At 51.4% G+C, this 13,787-nt stretch overlaps 2 protein-coding genes across 4 annotated transcripts in view; both read right to left on the bottom strand.

The window, feature by feature from the left end:
- Positions 1-5,893, bottom strand: part of UHRF1 (ubiquitin like with PHD and ring finger domains 1) — a 76,639-nt gene extending 70,746 nt beyond the window's left edge. For all 3 annotated transcript variants that reach the window (XM_073324078.1, XM_073324079.1, XM_073324080.1), the window contains exon 1: positions 60-5,893. The gene's annotated coding sequence lies outside the window, so the exon portion shown is untranslated. The remainder of the gene's footprint in view (positions 1-59) is intronic.
- An 83-nt stretch (positions 5,894-5,976) lies between these two features.
- FEM1A (fem-1 homolog A) lies at positions 5,977-10,132 on the bottom strand. The gene has a single exon (XM_073324088.1). The coding sequence runs from the start codon at positions 9,953-9,955 to the stop codon at positions 7,916-7,918; it is 2,040 nt and encodes a 679-aa protein (XP_073180189.1). The 5' UTR covers positions 9,956-10,132; the 3' UTR covers positions 5,977-7,915.
- Between the last annotated feature and the right edge of the window lie 3,655 nt (positions 10,133-13,787).

Here is a 13,787-nt window from a genome sequence, read left to right as displayed (position 1 = left end):
CTTTTGTCCGTCGTTTCTATTTCAATCGCAAGCTGTTTGGGGCACGGTCTGTCTCTTACCATATGTCTGTACAGCACCCAGCGCCACGTGGTCTGGACCTCAGTTGGAGCCCCTTGGTGCTACTGTAATACAAATAATAATGTGGGTGAAGAAGGCTTTCTCCCAGCCCAGTTTCTCTGCTTTGATCTTGCAGTGCTCAAATGGTGACAGTAGAATCATCGCCAGGGCAAGAGTTAGCACAGCATCAAATGAAAGTAACTGCACTGCAGGATGTAGGGGATGGTCTGGGAAGAAGCATGACCTTTCGTGTCTTCTGTAATAGCAAAGGGAACACGGTCAGGCATGGGCGGGCCAGGGCCATTTCTGTCCGGTCCAGGCCCTGCCTGGAAACAGTTTTAAATCAGTGTTGTTACCAGAAAGCGGAGCTAGAACCCAGCCTCCACCCATGCTTGGCCCTGGTAAGTTGTGTTAGTCCATGACAGGGTTTAGGCTAACCCACTTGGGGGGAAAAAAATACCCTGTGCCCACTGCTCCCGCCAACTGTCAGGGAGTCATGTGAATACCACTAGCCCTGGGGGTTGGAGGATGCAGCCCAAGCCAGACCCTCTGTGGATGGACAAAGCACTTTTCCTGGTCCCTCCGCTTTGGTTCCCAAACCCAGGGGCTGCAGAATGCGGGCTAGCACTCCATCCCTGCCCTCACAAGACCCTGAGCATGCCTAGGCTCCGTAAGAGCAGTGTGAGTTAAGGATGCAGTGGGAGGATTTCCATTGGTGGGCCTGTGGGAGTTGGAATCAGACCTTCACCTTAAGGGGGATTTACAATAGCACAGATATAGATACTTTTGAGTAAAATATCCATCACCTCTCTGGTCATTCGTCTCTTGACATTATCTCAAGCTGCAGCCATTCAGCAGGTCTGGCAGTAGGGGGCTCTCTAGTGCCATGAAGCCATCGAGTAATTAGATGGCTCACAACAGGGACAAGGGAGCCAGGGAACAACCCAGAGGCCCTTGCCTCTGTCCATCAAGCCACATGGCAGCACCTTGCCTGTCTTCAGAGGGGTCATGGTTATCCTGCAAAGGGGCACGGATCGAGAGAGCCGCTGAATCCCCGTTCAGATAAAGCTGCAGGGATCAACTATCTGATATGTAAGCAAAGGAACTGCCCTTAACGTGAGAGTCACAGCTCAGGGGGAGAAACATCTCCGTTTGCGGCATCCCGCCAGCTCCTTCTCACTGCATCACGCAGCCCCTTGCACTGTCATAGACACATAGCAGGAGGTGGTGCCTGCTGAGTTAGTCCAAGCCTGTATCAGACTAAGGGTGCATCCACACTTTGGGTTGGAGGTGTAATTTCCAGCTCGGGTAGGTGTAAAATCCCTTCATGAGGTTTCTAAAACAGCTTGTGGCAGGGTCCAGCTGGAAGACAAGCTGGGTTATAGAGCTCTGGGGTTTGGTGCAGTGTTGTTTGAAAACTCTCGGTGGGGCCTGGACAGCGCTGGACGTGGCCCTGGCTTTGATCAAGTGAAGGTGCTAAAAACCAAAGCCTAGCAGCCTGCAGAGGAAGCAGGATGGGCTAGCCGCCCTCACTTCAATCCCACCCAGCCCCACGGGACATATTTGGGCAGCAAACCTATCCCACCGCAGCTACACGTCCACGTTTAGTGCACTAGCTCAATCAGAGCTAGCGCAGGTATGTCCACCCGCCCTGGGAATCACCTCCAGCCCCAAGCCGATACCCCTTAAGAACACGTGGTCTAGTAGTTAAAGCACAGGACTGGGGGGCAGTAGCACTGAGCTCTGTCCAGCACACTGTGAGCTTGGACTAGGCACTTGCCCTCTTTGTTCCTGTCCGTGGAGGTAATTCCCTTCCCCTGAGGGATGGCGTGAGGCTTAGCTCACCTGGGAGCTCCTTGGATGAAAGAGGATGGGTGAGACAGCGAGCGCCAAATCACACACTCCGACCCCCTGCACAACCTGCCCCTCCCAGCCAGACCAGGGCCTGCACCCCACTGCTCCTTTATAACCAACCCCACAGGCTGTGGCTTCCACTGTCAGAACAGCTCAGCTTTTATTTTTAGCTGTGTAGCGGGACTTGGTAGTGGCAAGCGTGACTTGCTTTTTATAGCGCTTGCTCAGGGCTTCCAAAGGGAATGGCAGGAGCCAGGGGCCTGGATCCAAAGAGTTTCCTTCTCAGCATTTCCCCTCCCCTTACATAACCTTCCTTTGCCTAGGCATTGCGTTACCACTCCAGGCACACAGCTGTGGTGCCTGTTCTGATACCCAGGGCCACCTTTTCCTAGGGAATGGAATATGTAATACCTCCCCCCACCATGTTTTACATGACACATTTATGGAGAAGCAGAATGGACTGCTCAGGTGAAGGGGCTGACAACTCAACAACAGAGTGCAGCTGATGTAGTTTGTGCAGATGGGACCCTCTTACTGGGCTCAAATTGTTGGGATGAGGCACATTGGGAGGGGAGGCCTGGCCTATAGAGTTTTGATTGTGTTTTTTTACACTTTAAATGTACCAGGAACGTCAAGTCTTACCCATTTCTGCCATAAGTCTCCGGGCAGGACCAGAGAACTGGGAGAGCAGCTTTCTCAGCTCTCAAGTGAAAGACAGAGGAGGAACAGAACCTTTTACAAGACGCTTTTTCCTTCCCAACACTTTTGGCTTTGAAGCCAATGGGCGTTATTGTCAAGCAAGACCCCCAGCATTTTAACCAGAATGACTCAAAATCCCTTTGCCCTGTCAACCGCTCAGCTTTCACTTGGTACCAATGAGATCCTCATGTCCCTAGCTCTTCAGCCAACCAAAGACACAGCCAGGAAAAACAGGGCAGAGAAAGGGTAAAAATTACAAATAGGTGACTTTTGAGAATGGAATTTAGGTGCCTAACAACCACAGGTGCTTTTGACATTTATTTCCAAGTCCTGAATTTCTGGTGTAAAAACCAAGCATTTGTTTTTTAAACGCACACATACAACCCACCTGTCAGGAAAGCAAAAAGAGACTAAAGTCCCATTTTTGTCTTTTACAGTTCACTTTTAACACCTTTTGCCTGAGACTCCCACACTAAAGTCACGCACTCTCCCTTTGGGGTGGCAGATTTCCTTAACTAGGGAGCATACAGGCTGGTTGTGGAGGGCAGTCAGGACAGAGCTGCGTGTGTGTATATTTCAATGCACATTTTTAAGGGGAGGTACGTGTTGTTTTAAGACCCTCATTAAAATTTACCTACAAAACTCTCAACTATGCCATGCTAGGACACTGCTTATCACCAGGCTCTAACAGTCTGTTACCTTGTACTCCTCTAGTCTGTTCTATCTACATGTTTTCCTAGCTTATCCAGCTCTTTGTTGTGTGTTTGTACAGTGCTTAAGTCAAGGGACCCCACTCTCCTTGAGGCACTACCTCCATACATATAACAAACAATGACTATGGGGTCTGTATGCTTGTGGCCAAGCTACAGAACTGATCCTGCAAATGCTCTTTGTGCAAATAACCATGCTCACAGGAGTGGTCTCACTGGATTCAGTGGGACTCGTGCCACAAGCAAAGGAGAGGGGAGACGGATTGCTGAGGAGAGAGAGGAAAGGATTTTACTGTGTGAAGGGATTAGGAGTCAGGAAGAATTCTGCTGTGTGTTCCTCTCTCCCAACCCCCCCCAGGAAGAGAGAGGACTTTGCTGGGACATTTACAGTCTCACCCAGGCTTGTCTAAGCTCTAGCAGGGCTAGTTTTAAACAGGGGGTTTTCTCCATCATTTTGGCACCTGAGCAGTCTGTGTCATATCTCTCTAGTGCGATATACAGTATAATTCCAGTGATCCAAATGCCCTTTATCGAAAAATCCAACTTGACTGAATCCATGGTGCACCCCCTCCTCCCCCGTTAATTAACAGCACTTCCATTTCTCTGCACACCAGCTTCCCTGAAAGTTTCAGCTGTCCCCCAGGCCTGTTGAGTGTGCAGTAACAGGAAACCCCAATGTGAGCTGTGCCCTGTGACCGCCCAAGAGGAAGCGTATAACACTATCTCTGACACCCCCAAGGCTTTCCACACAGGTCCTGTCTTCACCAGAGATATTTTTGAGCATTTGTGACCCTCTAAGTGCTCCTGCTATGCCCTGTGAGCCAGGGAAACACTGATGCTATCCCTATCTTTAAACTCCAGGCTCTGCCCTTTGTAAACACTGATCATATAACATGAGCATGGGATGATCCAGGGAGCCTAAAAGATCTCCATAGAAGGGCACTAGCAATTGGCCCCAGCAAAGCCTCAGGTGAATCTTTCCCTCTTTGCATTTCTACAGAGACCCGCACAGTAGCCATTTATTGGTCCGGGGAGCTGAGTGTGGGAATCAGAGCTGGCATTTAAAAAATAAAGTGAGAACCAAAAAGAAAGAGAAATCTGTGAAGGGAGAATTTGCAGGATCATTTCAGGAGAGCGACATAAGCCAGGGTTCATGACTGTCCTCGTAAAAAATCTCTACCCTCCGCCCCAGCTAATCATCCAGTTAGTAACACAGTCCCTAAACATTTCACGGCGCCAGGCAACTACCTGTTCTACCTTGCACAGCAGTCAGCCCAGCCAACACCTACAGTAAATAATGGCTGTTATGTGGTAATTATACTTCAATTCACACAGTGATTTCACTTACCCAGTAATTACCATTAACATGTAATTGTAAGGTGCAAAATAAATATGGCCTTTCTGCCATGTGAAGCTTCCCCTTTCATGAGGCTCCAATCAATGGCCAGATTCCACAGTTACCTGATCACATGGTCACAGCTTCAGATTTCTTACTGCCCTTTAACGGCTCTCTTTATTACTAGCCTCATGACTGCTCTGGGTACAAGAGGGGAACTAATCAAAGGATGTCCTGAAGGGGCCCATGGCAGTTATAATGTCCCAGTATGAATGGGGCCCTTTCAAAAACAAAAACACATACCACATCCAAGATTTCTAAGTGGCTATTAATTTGGATATCCAACCTGAGACACCTTAAAGCAGCCTGTCTTTCAGAATGCACCGAGCACCTGCCCTATGAAAGTCAGGGCACCTTTAAGGTCACTTAAGTTGGCCATCCAGCAACCGAAGCATCCAAGATCTGTAGGCACTTAGGACAATCTTCCCAGAGCCTATATTTTTAAAATCAGCACCCATAGCTCCACTGACACAGATGGAGTTACACTGATTTACAGCACCTGAGGATCTGACCCAAAAGCTGTGACTGACGAACTCCATAAACTCAGGGTGCAGGGACAGTCAGCTAGTTTAGGCCTGAAGTTTACAACTTATTGAAATACACTTAAGAAGTTTTACAGAATCTCCCAACAGCGAATGTTTTCATTCATTTTAAATGCTGATTAAAATAATGCATTTGCATTTAAACCTTCCCCTGCAATTTTTCCATCCCAATGACAACAGCATGGTGCTAATGCAGGAAAGCCAGAAAGTGAGCCTCACTAGAAACAGAAGGGAAACTATTTTCAGTGACAAAACAGAGAAATGTAGGTAGATGGGTAAACAGACAATGTAGGCAGCTAATCTGTTTTTTTGCTAAATTAAGATCCCTAAATCCAGCAACACACGATGATAGCATGGCCCACTGCGCTCTTGTGGAGATCCACTGACTTCATGGAGGATAGGCCCAACAATGGCTATTAGCCAGGATGGTGTCCCTAGCCTCTGTTTGCCAGAAGCTAGGAATGGGCAACAGGGGATGGATCACTTGATTACCTGTTCTGTTCATTCCCTCTGGGGCACCTGGCATTGGCCACTGTTGAAAGACAGGACATTGGGCTAGATGGACCTTTGGTCTGACCCAGTATGGCCATTCTTATGAGCAATTCCTCCCATTTATTGCTCAAAGAATTTCACTCTCTCCTCCTCTGCCCCCCGACCCCAATGAAACTGAGATCCTAAAAACACAGTCCTAGCATCAAAGAATTCCAAGGCATTTGCATTCCATCAGCATTTGTTTTGTTTTATTATTTAAAGTTAGGAGCACTCATCAGCTCACAAAGTGAAGTCATTTGTGCAGTTTAATCCGTATCAGCCACAAGGAGGAAAACATTGTACCTAAATTAACCCTGCACTTTACACCTTGATAAGAGTTAAACCTTCTTGCCTCATAAATAAAACATTTAATAGTTAACACTGCAAAACTAAATGGCAGCTCTACAATATCCTTACCGGGCAGAGAACACTGGATTATTGAGGTTTATGGTTCAGCTGGCCTGTAAATACTAGTAGAGCAGCTTCGTTAGATCACAGTGCATGGGCATTTATCAAGAGTTCTGCTCTCCTGAAAGCTCAGAGGGGCAGCTGTTTCACCTACAGCTATGCATTTCGCTCCAACTGCTAAAGCAGTCATTCCTGCTGAGACAAAATAAAATGCAGGGACTGCATCATGTTTGCCAGCACCAATTGCTCAACACAAAGCAGGGCTCTGCTGAGGTGGACAAATATCTGCCCTGAGGCAATGGGTAACAAACTTCTGTCCAGGTCCTAATTAAACAAAACCAGCTCACCCCAAGAGTAGCCAGATGAAGTCAGATTTTTATTTCAAACTTTAAACTAGCACCATACTTAGTATAGCTGCAGAAAGAACCAAAAGCCAAAAACAGCAAGAGTCAGTGGCCCTTTCAAAGGAGGTTCGCAGAACAGGACACTTCAAAGCCCAGTGGATCAGTGCCATTCAACTTTAAAAATAAAAAAAATTATCCTTCATTAACATTCCTTGTCTGCTCTTTCCTCCAACCCTGGGTCACCCCACACTGCAACAAATGCTCACCTGCTTTAAAGAAACCTCCAAGCTCTGTCCACCCTGCAAACATTCTCTGATCCTGGAATGGCTTGAAAGAGGGGATCTCAAGCACCAGCTTAAGTAACATGGTTTTGGCCTGCAGACCATTCTAGATGGGCCAACCCCCACTGAGTCCATGAAGAGCTAAGTCTACGTAGGCACAGGGGCTGGCCCCTGCAAAACTGGTAAGATCGAGGCTCTTGCCAGCCACAAAGCCATATTGATTAAAAAAAAAAAAAAAAAATCAGAAGTCCCCTCCTTCATATAAGCCAGTGTTTGCTGACAAAACCATGTTATTAAGGTTGGCCTTGAAATGGAAGTACAGGATTGGAGAAACCTTGCAGAGCGACCAGGGCCTGGCTCTGGCAGGGAAAAAGAAAACCCAGCTTTGCAAACAGCAGTCAAAAATCTCACAATTTTGCACCACTTGTTACATGGGTATTTTTCTTGGGGAGGGGGAGAGGGGGGGTAATCACCACCCCCAGCTGGGAAGTTGTGCAAATGGTAACTAGCCCTGCTGGGCACTAGCCACCCAGCTTTTAGGCTTATGTGCCAAATGTGGGAAGGAAAAAGGGACTAGATTAAATTGAAGATGTGGATATTTTATTCCTTTGCTTGCATTACTATTGGTTCAGTCCTTTGGGGTGGGGTGCACAGAAGAGGTGCACATATGCGAATTTGTAGCAACCCTAAAGCATAATGACCGAATTAATTCAGCACTTATGGGAAGGGGACAGGTGGAAGGATACAGGGGAATCTCCTGCAAAATCTCCCAATTGCCTTCTCCCTTGAGGATGAGATGGTTAGCGAAGGGGAAAGGCAGCAGCTGCAGCCTCCTCTTGGTTCGGTTCAGTGAAGGCTTCAGGCACCTGGGGATGAAGAGGAAGCAAGACAGCCACAGTGACAAGCTCTTGAGTTTCCTTCCCCTATAGGATAAGCTCAGTGATGGGAAAGAACAATAGCTACAGCCTGTCTCAATGCAACGAAGGCTTCCAGCACCCAGGGAGAGGATCTGCCCCCAGACCTTGGATTTCCCTCCCTCTTAGGGATGATGAGCGGGTCTGTGGGAAAGGCTGCTGACTTCAGTCCTCCCACCCTAATGAAGTTCAATGAAGGCCTCCAGCTCCTCAGGGATGAAGCCCTTGTAAGGGATCTTGTGCTTGTCCAGGGCACGGGCAGCAAGGCACTGGAGGGTAATGTAGTTAAAGGGCTGCATCATGCTCTTGGTAAGCAGCTTCTCATCCAGCAGCTCGTAAGCTGTCTGCTTGAAGGCGTTGGTGGCGTCCATGTGGGCCCCGGCCTCCATCAGGGCACTCATGATCAGCGGGCAGTTGTTCTGGGCAGCAATGTGCAGCGGGGTGTTGTTGTCATAGTCACGGCTGTCTGGGTCAGCCCCACACTCCAGCAGCAGGTTCACAACATGGAGTGATGGGAACTTGCCCACTGGGTAGCGCCCCACTGTGGTGGTGTCCTTGTCCACTGCCATGTGCAAGGGAGTGAACCCGTTCTTGGCCCTGGGACTGCACTTGAGCAAGCAGTAGATGGTCTGGCGCTTCTGGTGCTCCTGCTCAGGGGTGCATTCCACCTTCTCCAGCAGAAAGACCAGATGGAGGATGATGGCTAGTGCCTTGGTGAACTGTGCAGAGTCAGCCACCGGGTCCTTGTGAAGCAGAAGCGCCCGCTCTACCTCCCGGACCCCTTTGCTCAGCACTCCCATGAGGTCGGAGAAGCCCAGCTGAGTAGCTAAGGTGCCCTTGGAGCGGTCCTGAAGCACATAGGAGAAGAGCTCAGCAAAAGAAAGGAAGCTGCTGGCAGTCATGGGGCTGAGGGGCTCCAGATTGCCTTGCTGCATGTCCAGGGCATACTTCCACAGGTTAATACAGCGTTCAAAGTTGCCCGAGTCAGCATAGACTGCCCCCCGGTAACGGATGTAATACGAGGTGTCTGGATGAGAGGGGCCCAGGATGCGCTCTCGGATCAGAAGTGCCTGCATGCGCATCTCATCCGGGTCAGTGATCAGGGCTTCTAGTTCCTCCAGGGTGCTCACCTCCCGAGAGTAGTCATAAGCCAGCACCAGCTGCCGGGGCTCAGGCTTGCTCAGGTACTGCCCCCCCTGGTGCCGAAGCTCCATGGCTCTTCGCCAGTACTTGAGAGCCCCCAGCAGGTCACGCTTCTTATCCACAAAGGTGGCTCCTAGCAGCTCCAGGGCTTCTACAGCAGCCCCCCGACTGCAGCACTCAAAAGGGCCCTGCTGCTCATCCTGGCTAGTGGCACAGCATCCCTTCCGGCCCTCTTGCTGCCCTTCCTCGGGGCAGCACTGATGCGTTTCCTGGCCACTACCACAACCCCTCTGCTGCCGCCCCCTGGCGGTGCAGACCCCGCCCTCATTCCCCAACATCTCATCCCCCTCCTCGTTTTGCAGCCCTCCTTGGATGAGGTACTCCACGATGTTGGTGTGCCCGGTGACGCTGGCAGCCAGCAGCGGGGTCATGCCGTAACCATCCCGCTCCATGCGGGCCTTGGCGCGGAGCAGCAGCTGCAGGATCTCCAGGCTCCCGGACTCGGCGCAGTCGTGCAGGGCGGTGTTGCCCTTCACGCTGCGGCGGTTGACGTCCGCCCCCTTCTCCAGCAGGTAGCCGGCGATCTCGCGGTGCCCCTTGTAGCAGGAGATCATCAGGCAGGTGTGCCCGTGGCGGTTGGCCACCTCCAGGTCGGCCCCCCGCTCCCCCACCAGGTAGCGCACGATCTCCAGGTGCCCGTCGAAGCAGGCGGCCCGCAGCGGGGTGGAGTTGGTCAGCGTGGTCTGGTTCACCGAGGCCCCCCGCTCCAGCAGGCAGCGCACCACGGCCAGGTGGCCGGCGGCCGAGGCGGCCCACAGCGGCGGCGCCCCCTCGATGGTCTCGCCGTCGAAGCTGACCGAGCCCCCCTCCTCCACCCGGGCGCCGCAGTGGTCCAGCAGGTACTCCACCACCTCCCGGTGCCCGTGGCGGGCGGCGATCAGCAGCGGGGTCCCCCCTCCGCCCGGCCCGGCCGTCAGGGCCTCCAGCTCCTCCCGGCTCCGGCTGCCCAGCACCTTCTGCAGCAGCTTCAGCTTCCCGTCGCGGGCCGCGTTGTAGACGGCCGTGCGCAGGTCCATGGCCACGGCGAGCGGCCCAGGCCCCCCCTGGCCATGGGGCGGCTGCTCCGCCGGGCCCGGGGCAGGGGCGCGAGAGAGGGACGGGGACCGCCCAACGGAGACCCCGGCCTCGGGCGGCGGCGGCGCGGCAACCTTCAGTGCCGCTCCCCCGCCGCCATCTTAGGGTCTTAATACAAAACAAAATGGCGTCCCCGAGCGTCTGAGGGGAGAGCGGGGAATTCTGGGACGCGTAGTTTATCCGGCGCCGCCCTTCCGTGGCCTGCAAGGAGGAGCCAGGCGGCCAGGAGACCGCCTTTCCCAGCAGGCAACGGGAAGGAGCTTCCGCTGTCGGAGCCCGCGGGCGACGCCGGGCGTGTGCGAGGTGGAGTTTGGGAAATGGAGTTCTGCCGTCGCCGCCCTGTCGCCGCCAGTATCGGGGAGCCTGGCCCGCGGGAGACTACATTTCCCAGCAGTGCAATGGGGAACGTCGCCTCTCCGAGAGCCGGCCGGGCCGCTCGTGGGCGTAGGGGGTTCTGGGAAATGTAGTTGTCTAACCTCAGCGTGGCGTGAGCGTCTACAGAGGTCCCAGTTCAGCCCTCCCGCTCCGGGGCGGGTTCCCAGCATTTAGTGCACATGAACACCTGCTGGGGGATAGGTGGTTTGGGTTGCCAACCCTCCAGGATTGTCCTGGAGTCTCCAGGAATTGACGATTAATCTTTAATTAAAGATTATGTCATGTGAGGTAAACCTCCAGGGATTCCTCCAACCAAAGATGGCAACCGCACCCAGCATGCAACGGGCTCTGGTCAGTGGATGTAACAATGCAACCTCCCCGTCTTCCTCCATCACCCATCCACCCCATTCCATAGGCGCTGGTCCTGGGGGGGCTGCCGCATCCCCTGGCTTGAAGGGGTTTCCGTCATATACAGGGTTTATAGTTGGGTTCAGTGGCTCACAGCACCCCTGCACCGTTCCCCCATCCCTCTCCCGCACTATCCATCCAGCATCCACTCTCTACCCATCCCATCCCATCCCACTGTCTCTCCATCCATCTCTCCTCCCAGCTTAGATGTGCCTATAGCACCTATCGCTTTGTGTAGTGACATCAAACAGGACTCTGTGGAAGGAAATGCAGCCACTTCGGGTCAGTCAACTGGTCCCAATGCACATCGGGGTAGAGAAGGCAAATGTTTTCCCAAAGACACGGTGGCTTTCCACGAGCCTTGCAAAAAGTGTTTTGTATCTTCATTCAAAGCAGACAGGACCTTGGCTTTTTGAGATTTCTGCTGTGACTTCATCATAATATGTATAAATTGAATCCGATATCTTTATTTTTAAAAATGTCTTGAACTGGTTAAACTCCAAATACAGTAGTTACAAGGAGCAGCATCACAAAAACACAGCTGTGCCATGCACTGTGCTTTGCACAGCCCTAACTCGGTATATTTTACAAATGTAAATGCAGCAGCTGTAATAGATCTATGACACTTTTTTGTTTTTCAGGAGGGTCCCATGAACTCCTGGCTGGGACAATGTGGTCTAGAGATAATAAACATCAGAATGTGTGTAACAGTAGCCACTGGGACCAGTGTGTGCTGACTCCTGCCACGAGACAAGGAGCATAATCTTTTGTAACCCTGACTTATATTGTGTGACTGGAGTCAGGAATACATAATTCAGCCCTTGGTGAAAGTAGCTACAACTGCACTGACTTCAGCATAGCGGCACCTGCTTGCACCAGGGTTGAATTGGGCACTGCGAGCTTGGCCTCTGAAGATCTTCTCAGTCTCTGGTGAGCAGAGAAGCACATGGGTGACAGCAGAGATCATCCCCAACTTGTATTCTTTGTGCAGAGGCACAATTCCCTGCTTGTAAAGTTCTCTTAGAGTGTTTCATTAATGTTATAAAAGCAGGCTGGCCTTCCTCAACTGAACCATTCATTTCCACGACTTTGTCCTGGCTGCATTGCTGATGAGTGGCAGAATGGATCACAAGTAGGTAACCAGCTGCCACCCCAGTGGACTGGGCGATTAAGGAGATTGGCCAAAGGACGTTTCATCTGCAGAAGTTGAAGTTCAAGGCGTTTAAGTTCAGCCCAGGTGCATAGTGACCTCAGCTCCCTACTCTCTGACGGCCTCTCTGAAGTGAGTTGCTGGGTCTCAGTCCTAATGGGCAAGTGTCCACAACTCAGAAACCACCATCTTAATTGGCTCATTTGAAATCCATGGGAGTTAGATGCTTAAGTACTTTTGAGGATCTGGGTCAAAAATACTGTCAAACCAAATGAGAGCAAAGCAATTAAATTAAATCTCACCCATACATGAGCATCTGCAGGATGCTCATGTATGGGTGAGATTCAGCCCTGCTCAGAGGGCCAGCACAGTTAATGAGACCTATTTTGAGGGCTCAGATGCCTCGTGCTGGGCATCTGCACGGGGTGAATTTTACTCGTTCTGTTTTATTTATAGCTGCCCCCATTAGCCTGATGTTGTTTTGTCTTGTCTGGAATTACCTGGGATTATCCTGCTAACGGGTGTTGCCTTTACAGAGAATATGATTTTAGTTGCTAAGAAACTGCTTTTTGCATAACAAACAGCATTAGCTGGATTTCCACCTCAAGTCAGTGGGGGCAGCAGGTGCTCCACGTCTCTGAGAATCAGGGCTGGGGGGGAGGGGGGTCTGTGCCTTAACTCCCACGTGAGGTGGTGATTGCGCATGTGAGACAGCAGGATTTGTGTGTGGCAGGTGCCAAAGTTCTGAGTGGCTTAGTGCGCAAGAGTACGTGGATGTTTGTAAGTGAGCACGAGTGTCCATGCATCCTTGGCATGGGTTGGCGTGCACCAGTACAGTTCTGGGCTGAACGTGGGTGTGCAGGATACAGTGGCTGTGTAGGGGTGTTTATGTGAGTGTGCCCGTGTCTCTTGTGCACACAGGAGAGAATGCATGTGCCTGTGCACCTGTGTTTGTATATGTCTGAGAACAGTGGGTGTGCATTAGCGTCTGTGTGTGCACGAGTGAATACATGCCGGAAGTCAGTGTGCGCAGGTGTGGGATGGGGTCACTGTATTCCCTTAAGGGTTGGGGAGTCTCCATCTGCGTGCACGTCTGTACGTACACGAGCAGATGTGTGACAGCATGGTCTGTGTGGGCATGCCTGGAGGCGTGTGCATACAAGTGAGAATATTCTGTGTGAACACGTGTCCTTGTGTGTGAGCATCCACACGGGAAAGCTGGGGTACTTAAAAGCCTGGATGAGTTGCAATTTCAAGGTAAAGACATTGGGGGAAGCACATTTCCTCTCCTCCCTGCCTCTTCATGTTGCTATAGTGATCAGATGCACTGACACTTTAATCTGAAGTGTCCATTAATTTATACTCCGTCATAACGCCCTTCCGACGAGAGGCAGGTGGCATCTAGGGGAGCACCCTACAGGCTCCTTCAGGCCCACAACTGGGTACTTACACCAAAGCCTTACTCCAGCTGCTCCATCAAAGGCGTCTGGCACCTTCCATTCATCTTAGGGCAGTCGCAGCCTCTAGAAACATCTGTGCTATGAATAAAGAAATTGGCTTAGTGGCGATGCTGAGAACAAGCGAAGATATAATGAGGGACCAACGCGGGGGGTGCTCCAACTTCTTTCCATCCAAATCCCTCCATGTCCTCACTCCTTGCTCTCAGAAGCTCCTTCCACTGACAGCATCAGAAGTGCAACAACTGCCCAACGCAAGGACAATAAAGTTGCTCCCTGCAGGCATCACATGTGGGAAGCGTGTATAGTCCCTGTCTCCTTTAACTGACTGACTGTAGACAGATGCCATTGAGGGCACCCCCTTGTGGCCCGAGGTGGTCCTGC

This window comes from Lepidochelys kempii, chromosome 25, assembly GCF_965140265.1.
Source record: "Lepidochelys kempii isolate rLepKem1 chromosome 25, rLepKem1.hap2, whole genome shotgun sequence".
Classification (NCBI taxonomy): Eukaryota; Metazoa; Chordata; order Testudines; family Cheloniidae; genus Lepidochelys; species Lepidochelys kempii.
Note: the sequence above shows the minus strand (reverse complement) of the source record. Positions and strands in the feature narration are given on the sequence as shown.